At 51.1% G+C, this 12,956-nt stretch overlaps 1 protein-coding gene across 1 annotated transcript in view; it reads right to left on the minus strand.

Moving 5' to 3' along the window:
- The window catches only part of LOC144146577 (beta-scruin-like), a 61,420-nt gene that overhangs the window by 37,696 nt on the left and 10,768 nt on the right, over positions 1-12,956 (minus strand). The window contains exons 4-6 of the mRNA XM_077678520.1: positions 11,244-11,421; positions 8,067-8,279; positions 6,983-7,329 (exon numbers count right to left, since the gene is read on the minus strand). Of these exons, the coding sequence (XP_077534646.1) occupies positions 6,983-7,329; positions 8,067-8,279; positions 11,244-11,421 (738 nt within the window). The remainder of the gene's footprint in view (positions 1-6,982; positions 7,330-8,066; positions 8,280-11,243; positions 11,422-12,956) is intronic.

A 12,956-nucleotide genomic window follows, 5' to 3' on the forward strand; every position in this document is an offset into this window, starting at 1 on the left:
AGATAGTTATTTTTCACGGTTCGTCTTATTCTCTCTGCCACCACGTAAAAATGTAAAAAAATGCAACAACGCTATCAACAGTCAGACTAATTTGAAGACGTTTCTGATATAAACAATTTTAGAAGGAAAGATGAAGATCAAAGCTATATGTACATCGTTAACCCGGAATGTTTATCTTTTGACAGGACGAGAAAACGTTGTGGCTGGATGTAATCACTAGAGACAGAATTACAGGACAATGCTATTTCTGTTATTTGCGTACCTATCACCCCACTTTGATATATAAGCATGAAATAGAGGTTAAGAAGAGCGTTTGTAGTGTTTTTATGGTACTTGTAAATTCCCATTTCGGAGTTTGTGCCTAGAGGGCAATGAATGCCTATTCACAAAACCGGCGCCGAGATGACCGCTACTTCGCCCCCAGTTTCCCTTCCGAGTGCAGTTTGAGATCGCTATTCATATTACCGAACACAGAAGACTGTGCGGAACTCTATGAGGTTGCCCTGGTTCTCTAGTTTAGCGGTCGGCAACCCGCTGCCTGCGGAACGCATGCTGCCCGCGGGGCAGTATTATACGGCCGGCAGCACGTCGACAGAACCCCGACCCCTTCCCCTGTCGCTTCCCATCTGAAGGCCGACATGCCAGTTTTGACCTCAAATGGGGCTAAAGGGGAGAAAACAGAGAATCGATTGCTTCCAGTGGGCATTGTCCCCCGTCTTCACAGTTAGCCAGAATATTGTCAATTATTTGCGGATATTATTGGCAATTCGCTGAAATATTTGTCGGCCTGCAAAGCCCCTTCCGCCCTCCGCTCCCCCCCCCCCCCCCCCCCCCCCGACTGGCTGTCAGGCCCTCCGCCTCAAAAGTTTGCCGACCCCTGCTCTAGTTGAACAAACTCACGAAAAACCACCGAAAGTGGCAGTAAAAAAACAGGCGCTCATTCTCAATGACAAGAAGCGCAATTTTAAGTACCAAAATCGGGTGATGGTGGTAGTTTGCTGCATTTTCTGTAATTGTCACAGTGATTGTTAAACTACGTTCCGCGTGCTCCACAAACAGACTTCTTCAAGCATACGCCGCCACATTCTCATTTCTAAAGCATACTCAAATCCAACTCTAATGTCTACGGCAGGCCATTTAGGATGGTGGCAGACCCACAACGCCGACCTAATTCCTTTCGAATATTACTAAGCTATGGCGCGCAACGATTGGGCATCAAACACGCCTTTGTTAGCAGAAAATTGGCATATTAAGGAGCCAACAGCGAAACACGACTGCGCAGAATCATTTCCTCACGTTTCAAAAATGGCACCGCCGACGGGCCCTCAAACTCGCTTTTTTTTATCAAAAATCGGTTCGGCTGCTAAACACTGCTTGAAAAATGCTTTGCAAATATGCGCAAATGCGCAAGTGTATTACACTTGCGCATATTTGCAAAGCATTGCAAAGCATTTGCAAAGCAGTGTTGGGACGTCTTGCCTGAAAAATTCCGAAATCATTGCACCTCTCATTTTTTATGTAAGAGGATGTTAATTTCTTGATAAATCGTCGTCTCTCTTGCGTTTATTATTGGTATGTTTTTGTTGTTCTGTAATTAAATCGCGTCAAGCAGACATAAAGAAGGGCTTTAATAAATTATATCACTTAACTCTCAAGTATTCTTTTTTTTTCCTGTGTGGCGACGCAAAGCGGCGCTTCTGTGTGCGGTGCAGAGAGCGCATGCGCCCGCACGAGAAAGTTATCTTCGAGACGAAGGATGATAATAAAAGTTCAGTTGTTGTTTGGGACGCGAGTTGTTCACTTGCGAAGCTCTGCCGAGCGACGCGTCCCAACATTGGTGACCCGGAATACAGACACAGCGACCGGAGTGTCGAACCAGCCGCAATATGGATTCAACGTCCACGGCCGACGCCCCTCCGACAGTCTCCTCAGTCGACGGTAAGCTGCCCCCTTTTTGGACTGCGGACCCCGCACTTTGGTTCATACAAGTGGAATCTCAGTTCGCAGCCAGACGAATCACCGCAGACCTTACGAAATACCACTACGTAGTCAGCAGTCTGCCGCCCGCCATAGCCAGTGAAATCAGGGATCTGTTGCTCGCACCACCTGTCGAAAACGCATATGCAACGCTAAAAGAAACCCTTGTTCGCCGAGTTACGCCCTCCGAACCACAACGACTGCAGCAATTGCTTCGCGGCACGGAACTCGGCGACCGTACTCCTAGTCAGCTTTTGCGGCACATGCAACAATTGCTCGGCGAGACATCAACCACGATAGATGGAGCATTGCTCCGAGAACTTTTTTTGCAAAAGTTGCCTTCAGGCGTCCGCATGGTCGTCGCGGCCTCAGAGCACAAGGATTTAACCGCAGCCGCCGAACTTGCTGACAAACTGGTAGCGATGACCCCGCCCACACCCATGGCTGCCGTGCAAGCGCAACAGCCTCTAAACGAACTTCAAGAGATGCGTGAGGAGATTTCTCGACTTGCCGAAAAAGTATCAGCTTTGCACGCAAGCAGGAGGGCGCAAACGATAACCGAGCCTAACACGCCGCTATCGCAAAAGCAGCACGAGCATATCTGCTGGTACCATCGGAGGTTCGGAAGTAGTGCGCGTAAATGTGTCCCACCGTGCGCGCACTCGGGAAACAGCCGCGGCAGGCACTGAGGGCGACCAGTGCTACTACGTTGCCTCCAAGTCGTCCCTCGGTATTCTTCGTTACCGACCGCAACAACGGAGTACGTTTCTTAGTTGACACAGGCGCCGAGGTGAGCGTTATACCGGCGTCACAAGCTGAAAGAAAGAAACCTAGTGCATCGCCCTTGCAAGCTGTCAATAACACGGTGATAACAACATATGGCCATCGTTCACTGTCGCTGAACTTCGGTTTCGGCAGAACGTTTAGCTGGGTGTTCATAGCTGCTGATGTCAAATTCGCCATACTAGGCGCAGACTTTCTCCAGTTCTTCGGTCTGTTGGTCGACGTCCGCAACAAACGGCTTCAAGATCCTGTTTCTCGGGGAGCGGTACAAGGCACGCCGTGTTGGCACCCCCCTATCAGCCCGGCCTTGCTTAGTCCGGGTGGAGAAGCGTACTTCACCGCAATACTACAAGAGTTCCCAGAGCTGACGCGACAGCCACAGGCATTTCCAGAAGTAAAGCACGGCGTCCTGCATCACATCGAAACCACAGGCCCACCGGTCTATGCGCGACCACGGCGCCTGTCACCCGAGAAGCTGCGGTTGGCTCGACAGGCGTTTGCCCACATGATGGAACTCAGGATAGTACGTCCTTCATCCAGCCCATATGCGTCACCTCTTCACATGGTCCCAAAATCAACAGACGGTGATTGGCGCCCTTGCGGGGACTATCGAGCGCTGAATCGGGTAACCGTGCCAGACCGTTACCCAGTCCCGCACATTCATGACATGACCTCCTTCCTGCATGGTGCTACCATTTTCTCTAAAATAGATCTAGTGCGAGCATATCATCAGATACCCGTAGCACCGGAGGATATTCCCAAGACCGCAATAACAACGCCGTTCGGAATGTTCGAGTTCCTACGCATGCCTTTCGGCTTACGCAACGCCGGCCAAACTTTTCAACGGTTCATGGATGGCGTTGTCCGTGGCCTCGACTTTTGCAAGGTATACCTCGATGATCTTCTGATTGCTAGCAGCACTCCTGAAGAGCACGAGCGGCATCTGCGCTACGTACTTCAGCGACTGACAGAGAACGGCATCGTTATCAATACGGCAAAGTGCGTGCTTGGGGTACCGACACTATCATTTTTGGGCCACAGCATTTCAAGTGCCGGAGTACAGCCCCAGAAGGACAAGGTGGAAGCAGTACGGCAGTTTCCACAGCCGAAAAACCTCCGCCAGCTTCGAGAGTTCCTGGGACTCGTGAATTTCTACCGTAGGTTTATCCCGAAATGCGCCAACATCCTTCACCCTCTCCACAGCCTACTTGCGGCATCTGGATCTAAGGCAACTGCCATTCAGTGGAACGACCAATCCACACAAGCATTCCGGATGATTAAGGAAGCTCTCGCAAATGCTACCATGCTCACGTACCCGCAGCCTGGTGTTCCTCAATGCGTCATGGTGGACGCCTCCGATGCAGCGATTGGAGCCGTGTTGCAGCAGAGGGTGAGCGGAGTGTGGCGACCAATTTCCTTCTTCTCCAGAAAACTGAGCCCGTCCGAACGAAGGTACAGCACCTTTGGTAGGGAGCTCCTGGCCATATACGCGGCTATCCGGCATTTCCGGCATTATGTGGAAGGACAAGAATTTTTTGTGCTCACGGATCACAAGCCACTCACCTACGCATTGCGCGCGAACTCCGATTCTGGTGCGCACGTGGCACGGGAGCTCCGCCAAATGTCGTACATCGCAGAATTCACGACAGATATACGCCATGTTAGTGGCACGGATAATGCTGCTGCCGACGCTCTTTCGCGCGGTCCAGTGAATGCCATCAGCCTGCCGAGCGGCGTGGACTTCACCACACTTACGACGGCTCAACGCAGTGATGGAGAATTGAAGCGTCTACTGACGTCTTCAACCAGCGCCTTGAAGCTGCAATGGTTGGCAGAACCCACAGGATCCGTATGCTGCGACATGTCTACAGGCAGGGCCCGACCGTTCGTCCCCTCGAACCTCCGTCGCAGCATTTTTGACTTGCTGCACAGCCTGGCGCATCCCGGGATTCGAGCCACGCAACGGCTATGCACAGCGAGGTTCGTGTGGCCAGGAATAAACCGGGATGTCCGACACTGGACACGAGAGTGCCTCGCATGCCAGCGCTCCAAAGTTCAGCGACATACTGTGACCCCCTTGGGATCCTTCCCTCTGCCGGACTGTCGATTTGCCCATGTGCATGTTGACATTGTGGGACCACTGCCGTTGTGTCAGGGGCAAAGCTACTTGCTAACCTGCATCGATCGCTTCACGCGATGGCCGGAGGTCGTGCCCATTCCAGACATGACTGCTGATACCGTCGCTCGCGCATTTATCTTCCACTGGGTGGCCCGCTTCGGAGTGCCGGCAACCGTGACTACGGATCGCGGAACACAGTTTGAGTCCGCCCTATTCGCAAGCGTCACCCGGCTCTTGGGTACTTCCCGCATCAGAACAACTGCCTACCATCCGATAAGCAACGGTATAGTGGAAAGGTTCCATCGTCATCTGAAGACGAGCCTGACGGCTACTGCGAGTCACAGTTGGGTAGAGGCACTGCCGTTTGTTCTGTTGGGCGTTAGGACGGCTCTGAAAGCAGATATTGGATGCTGCTCTGCTGAACTGGTGTACGGAACAACGCTTCGCCTCCCAGGGGAGTTTTTCGCTACCAGTAAGGACGAGAACGTGTACGCGAACGCGGACTACGCCGTGCGACTGCGAGACATCATGAGCAAGCTACGCGCTGTTCCTCCGCGTCCGCCCGCAGCCCGGCCAGTCTACGTGGACCGGGAACTCTCCTCCTGCTCTCACGTGTTTGTGAGGCACGACGCCGTACAGCGTCCACTCCGGCCCCCGTACGACGGGCCTTTCAAGGTGCTGCGACGGGCAGACAAGCACATTACAATCGACAGAGGTGGTCGTCACGACGTGGTTTCTCTAGACCGCGTAAAACCAGCACACGTGGACTCCGACAGCGAAGCACCTGCACCACCTCGAGCTCCATCTTCGCAGGCACCCCCGGCAGACCACGTAGCGCAGCCCCAACAAATCCTCAAACGGTTCACGCGGAGTGGACGGTGGACGAGACCCCCGGTGCGCATGAACTTATGAACCGCAGTGGGTCGTCCGAGTGCGACCGTTGTGCGCGCACTCACTAGGGGGGGAGTACTGTGGCGACGCAAAGCGGCGCTTCTGTGTGCGGTGCAGAGAGCGCATGCGCCCGCACGAGAAAGTTATCTTCGAGACGAAGGATGATAATAAAAGTTCAGTTGTTGTTTGGGACGCGAGTTGTTCACTTGCGAAGCTCTGCCGAGCGACGCGTCCCAACACCTGTTTCACTAAATGCGACGCTCGAGCAAGCGGCAGTGGCCATTAAACGTGGAAGCGAGCAGTGCGTTTGTTCAACTAAAGCAATGGATCGCCATTGGTACAGAAGTTTATGGGACAACTAAACGGCTATCTGGAACTCGGCGCGCTTGTGCCATTATAAACGACAACGTTAGTAGTTTTCCTTCCATGGATACAGGTCACCCAGGTTTTTGTTTGAAATTATTCGCCTTTATTTAAAAAATTATGGTGCCGATATTTCCTAGGTTGGAAACCTAAATTCTTGTATTTCCTGCCTAGTTTAATTGCGTAAATGCACTTGTTTAATGCCTAAAAATCAGGCCTGTAGTAATCACCAATCTTTTTCCTTTCTTGAACCCTCACTATTCTTTACACTTTGGGCTACATGTGTCAGTCACTATGAAATAAGCACTTATTTGCAATTCCCGTCTGCTTACGCCTTTGCATAATGTACCTTCTCCCGGTAGCGTAGCCCTCTTGCGGCGGCCGCCCGAACCACACTGGGGGGATTATAGAAGAACACGCCCCCATTTTTTTCCGCCTGCCCTGCGCAGTTGGGGAAGCCGTCTCCGTCGCAAAGCATCGTTTTGGGTGCCAGAGAATTTTTTTCGTTTGGCAGCCGTAGCGCCTACCTGTCGGCCCCTTTCAGGGCTCAGAAAACAGGGCACCAGTTTGCTGGCTCGGTGTTCGCCACTAGCAAATTCAATATGGCGTCGTTTTGTTTACCTTTTCCCCCCAATGATGGCGGATCGGTGGCTGGGAGCGAGAGTAGCGCATGCACAGAGCGCTACTGGAAAAAGGTACATTCTTATTCTGAAACATTGCTGCCATATTCGCACTTTTGTTCACTAGTGAGAATTAGAGGGGCCAGGTCACATCAGAGCAACTAGCAGCATGCCACGTGTCCTGCAGTGACAGAGGACAATACGCAGGATTGCAGGATCCGCTCCTAACCTGTGAGTCTCTTGGGGAGGAACTCGCAGTCCAGGAAGGTGAGCCTCTGCCGGTGGTAGACATCCACGTCGTCCACCGACGCGCCGGTCAGGCAGGCCATGCCTCCGATGACGTAGACGCGGTCGTCGGCACTGGCCGCGGCCACTCCGTGCCGGGGCCGTGACAGCTTGAAGCGGAACTCCCAGCGGCCCCTCAGCGAGTCGTACGCCAGTACGTCGGCGACGTTTGAGAAGCCTGTGGGATCCTTGCCCGAGGGCTTGAGGCCACCCGCCAGCCACAGCTCGTGGTGAATGACCAGGGCCGTGCAGTAGGCGCGGGGCTCGGGCAGGCTCGGACGCCGCACCCACCTGCGGTAGACTCTTTGGTCGCGGCAATGTGTTTGAGCAGAAGCGCGAGACGTGCAGAGAACACTCAGGTATGTAAAGTAAGGAGTTAAAATACCGGCTATGATGGGTGGAATTTACTGCGGGATACGGACTTCGGCATTCCGATTAGCGCTACGCACTAAAAATATAATTCCTCAAAGGGCCATAGATAACTATGTCTGTATATATCTATAGATATCTATATATCTGCAGCGTCTATAGATAACATAGACGCTGCGAAACTATGTCTGAGTATGCACTTCGGGAAGACGATATGCGGAGTAATGACGTGGCCCGTACTTTGGACAGCGCTTATTGACCGTAACGCAAAGAGCGTCGGTTATTCGCCAAAGAGGTTAAAACTTCTGTATTCTTTCAAGGTGCACGAAAGTCGGAAGAAATTTCAGTTTTAGGAGCAATATCAAAACTTCGTATCACCACTTCCCCTTACTTCCCCCTCCCCCTTAATCAGTTTTTTTTTCGGACGGCGTCAAGCGAGCATGTCGCCCAAGCGCCTCCCGCACGCCGCCGGCACCGGGAGCCCGTGCTGCCTGAGAAATTATGATTCGGAAACACGACTGCCAGTTAGGTCATCTCGCTATTTCGCAAGTAATGTGCCACATTTGCCTCTACCGTCTACCTGGCGGCTCCAACCGATTGGCAGAGCTGCCGACATGGCCCGTCCGTCAGTGCTGTAGCGGCACGTATCGGGTACGCACGTTCGCTCCTTGAGGTCCGTGGCGTGCACCTCGGAGAGGATCTCGTTGGGTATCATGCCGGTGAAGACCTGCTTCTTGGTGGTGACGCCCCCTACCACGTACACCATGCCGTCCAAGAAGCCCACTCCGCAGCCCATCAGGGGCAGTGGGAGATTGCGGTACGGCACCCACGAGTCCGTCGCCGGGTTGTACACTTCCACCGACTGCAGGATCCTGGTGGGTGTGCAAGGGTATAATGAAGAGAAGAAAAAAAGGATCAAAAGACATGCATGCTTTAGGAACGCCCTAGTCCTCGGTGCATATGTACACGCCGTTGGGAACATTTAACTTGATAAAGCAGAAGCGTTTCGCTATTACGAGCGTTAAATGCGAACCGGCCGTTCGGGAATCGTAACAGAACTCTACGCACGGGTGCGTGGACTAGAAAATTTGACAACTTTGAATTCACTGAGCGCAAGGACGGGCTAATGAAAGGTGGTACCGACAACCAGGTGATGATTATTCTATTTGAAACAGTGCGGAGGCGAATGGAATGTGCTCTGGATTTTTGAAAATCTTTCCGATGTGATTATTATGTCATGCATGAACGCCAGAGACCGGCCATTCATTAGAACCTGCCAGATGAACGCCATTCAACTGCACCCGTGAATGAAATACCAACTTCCACTTCTACTGCTACCAGCCACGTCAGTCGACAGCTTTTAAGGCGAGAGCGTTACTATGCTCATACAGCGACTTTCCGCGTGAGCTAGCCGTCCGATCTAGCGTTCGCGGGAAGACGTCATAGGCGCCAGCCAAAAATGAAAGCACTTCCACTCTGTGGAAGTGGTTGGAAGTGCAGAGCAGTGATTAATCCGCCGGTGAGGTTGTGGTGCCGTTATCCGCTCACTGCTGCCGCCACGCGATCTTCCCCTCCGCGTCTCACTCCTCCCTTGATGAATTAAACCGGCGTTTGGACCAACACAATTCAAATTTATCGTTTTCGCAATGCTAGCGCGCTCTCTGCCTGGAACAGCATGAGAGGGAGTTCTGTTATTTTGTTGCTTGCTTTCGTCTCGCACGTGCCGGAGCCTTATTGCGGAGTTTGGAACGCGCCATTCTGGCAGGCACTTTTTTCGCTTACTGTCGTAAAAACCAACCCAACGGGCGTTCTCAACTAAATGGGCGTGTGGGCTGCCGGTGATGTACACAGATTTTGCCTCAACTGCACGTGCAGGTTTTTTGGCGCTAAACAACGATGATATGTATGACAAGTGACGGCGGCTTAGACGTTTCGCACCGCTTGCTTTTGGAAGCCTCTGCTTGGGTCCGTTACGTCGCTACACGCATAGAGTTTCATACAATATACACTGGAGAGGAATCTGGCGCAAGCGTCTATGCGGCTCACATCAAGGACGTCTGTGTAGTCATGGACCGCCATTATATCATGCGCTCGCCTTAGTTTCCTTTTTGGATTGGATTGAAACGCTTTAGTGCCCGTATATTCAAACACAGTGCCACGAAAAATGCGAATAATGGTGTGCTATTGCATAGGTTGAAAATAAAACAGGCTGTTTAAAGGCTAATGAAAAAAGGAAGTAAAGCGTATTTTCGCAGAAACGGTTGTGCCTACTATTCTGCAGGCCAAGCTGGTAGTTAACAACAATGTCAATATTTTGTGGGAACCTCATTAGACTCTTTTTTGTTAATTTTACTATATTTCAAACATTAAGTTGTTTGAAGAGTTTGGAAAGCTTTTTGAGCGTGCCTACGAAAAAGTCGTCTTCGTGATGAACCAGTGCACCGACCGTCAGCTAGAGTTTAACAAAACGTGTTGCTGAGCGAGTTGCTTCCTACTTGAAGAAAAAAGAAAACGTGGCGTTAAACAGCCGCGGACAAAGAGAAGATAGGACATATATAAGCGCCCATATCTGTCGTATCTTGTCTTCGTCGAAGTACGTTTTCTTTTTTTTTCGTCAGCTACAACTTTCGCAGCGCCATATTACCCGCTCAATCGTACGTCCTTCGACTGCGGTATGACCAACGTCAAATACGATCACGCACTGCCTGCCTTTTCACCGAACACAGCTACCACAGAACAGGGAGGATTTTGGCTTCCTCGTAGCTTGCAGATGTGTTAATGCATAGTGAAGAAAGCAAATCCCCAAAACTGCTTAAGAATCCAGTTGTCATGACAAGCCCATGTCAAAACAAGGGGGTATTCCCATAAACCCCCGCGAAGAAGTGGATTGCCAGGTGCAGCTTCCTCTCTAGTATACCTTCTAAGAAACTCTATGGCTACACCGTCTGATTGCGGCGGTGGCTAGACCACGTGACAGCGAACGAGCTACGGCGACAAGGCGGGACCCTAAAGTGCTTTGCCCTTAAAACTCGGACCGTGGCAGCCAGGAGCGAGCGTTCACCTGAAGCCGGGATCGGGGGCAGCGGCAAGTACTGTGGAGAAAGGAGGAGGCGGGCGACAGGCTCACCGACGAATACACTATGACGGATACGAAGGAAACGATACGTCGGGTCAGCAAGTGGTGCGCCTTCGCAGTAGTAGAGTTCCCTCTACCCCGCGCCGGTGCTGGTATTGTTTCTCGACAGACAGTGCCAGCCGTGGCCGGTAGTGAAGTTAGCACAAAAAAGCGCCCCTCCCACCGGAACTGACGCAGGCAAAAACATATTGCACAACATAAGCACGAAGAGTGGCGCAAACTATAGGCGGTCGAAACGAATGGAAGGCTTGGATTATGCACAAATTATTTAAATTGTCCAAAAATTAATTTATACTCATTAGTCACCATCCATTTACGCGAGAGCATAGTGTAAACTTGGGCCACTTGTTTCGTATTAACGACGGGGCGACAGCGCAAAGTCGTAGACAAGAAAAGGAGGGACACGCGCGCCGCCCTGTGTCCTCCGCCTATTCTTGCCCTCATTTTTGAGCTATTTAATTACACAACTTGCAGGTTACTCATCTTGCCTCCGTAGCCGGTCACCGCTGCAATCTCTTTCTGTGAAACGATGGATGGCGCCACGGGGCCAAGCCTCACCACAAGGCTCACAGAAATACACTTCGTAATCGTGAAACTTTTGAATTCGGGCTCGAACTGAGCGCCGTCTCGTAGCAGGCCGCATTCACAGCCATACTTTAATCCCCGCAGGTGCAGAGGCCCTCCATGTCTTTCCACTCACTCTCCGTTGTCGTCCCTTCCCCCGACGACGATGATCTTCTCGAGAGCCACCGTGGCGCCCAGGCAGGTTCGGGCGTGCAGCATGTCGGCGGCCCGGTCCCACCGCTTTTCCCGCACGTGGAACTTGAATACCGAACGCTGCGCCGGTGCCCCACCCCTGTCGTCGGGACAGCAGCCGCCTGCAGTGGAAGGAGGCCAGAGTAGAGGCTCAAAAAATGCCTCGGGGCACTTAGGTCTGCTGACGTCATTTCGAAGCGAAGGCGTTAAAGCTCAAAAAGTGACTTGGGGCCCCTAAATCTGCTGACGTCATTTCGGAGCGAAGGCGTTACAGCTCAAAAAGTGGCTTGGGCCCCTAAGTCTGCTGACGTCATTTTGAAACGAGGGTGTTACAGCTCTACCAGACTCATTTAATGCTCGAAGGACTTTGTCCCTACTTGAACTCTCCTCGCTGTACGGACGTAGCGAGATGCAAAATTTGGCGTACGCCGTTTACTTGCGTACGTTTAGTGTTCGCAAAGACCGCAAGCGCCATATTAAATCTCGCTAATTACGCAAGCTGTTTCAGCAACTAACGATCACAAGCGAGTTTGGTTAAAAACAAAGTGGACAGAACTGCCGCCTGATATGCGAATTCAGATACACGGGGGCTCATAAGTGTGTGGCGAAAAAAATTGTCAATTGGAGTGTTGAAGTTCTTGCAGCCGCCTTCTGAAAAAAAGGACTCGAGAACGTTCTTATACAGGTACCGGGAACACAAATTTATTATCGGCTACAAAAGCTTATATATTAACTCAAAGGGCAGCGCTTCGCTCTTTAAGGCTAGAGTGGGTGGCTTGAAAACGAAGAGTACGTGGGGAAGTGAGTATACCCAGATTAACGGGACCTGCTTAAAAAATAGAAACGATTTCGCACATTGAATCGGAGTGTCAACGTTTCCATACAGATCCATATGCGAAAAAATACAAACTACAAGGTTGTGGAGGTACCTAAACCACTATGTGAAAGGTGGTGAATGAAAGCCGCCAGGGTAATATAATGTACCGAAAATACCACTTGTAAGGGTCAAAATTTAATAGGTTGCCGATAACAGCAGTTCAAAAATTTATAGTAGTATAACATGGAATAACTATGGCCTGATGACACATTTAATAACCTTGTATAATAAATAAATAAATTCCTGTCAAAAATTTTCGAGTGTTTATTTACGAGTCAGCTGGTGAGCGCTCACGGCCGCCTCGTCTGCTTCGTTTATCTCGACAGCAGGTATCTTCGTCCTATTTAGGCTAAGGACTTTACAGTTAAAGTGACACTGCGTATATTGTTACCAGGCGAGGATGCCGTAGACAAATGCATTTGCCGTATTTACAAAAAAAGAGGCTGGGGGCCTAGACCCTTCAGTCCACGCGCCAATGTGAAAGGAAACCTCGGGGACATGGGACCTCATGAAAAAATTCACACAAAAAAATTAGAAAATCCGGTGCCCTTTCGCTCTGGGAAAGAGGAGGACCAGCTGATCTGGGGTGCGTAATGTCAGAGTCGCCTTAGCAGCTTACTTCCATATAATTTGTTTCCGGATATTCCCGGTAAAACAACAGTTACAGCCGTTTCCTGCAATAACATTTCCTCGGCAGATGGGGATGCTTCACTGCGTAACCGGAAATGTGGAAAAGCCCGTTTAAGTCCAAGCTTCCATCAAACTTCTTAAACTCAGCCT

Source organism: Haemaphysalis longicornis, unplaced genomic scaffold (assembly GCF_048455015.1).
Source record: "Haemaphysalis longicornis isolate Haplotype H1 unplaced genomic scaffold, Haemaphysalis longicornis Haplotype H1 scaffold_7, whole genome shotgun sequence".
NCBI lineage: Eukaryota > Metazoa > Arthropoda > Arachnida > Ixodida > Ixodidae > Haemaphysalis > Haemaphysalis longicornis.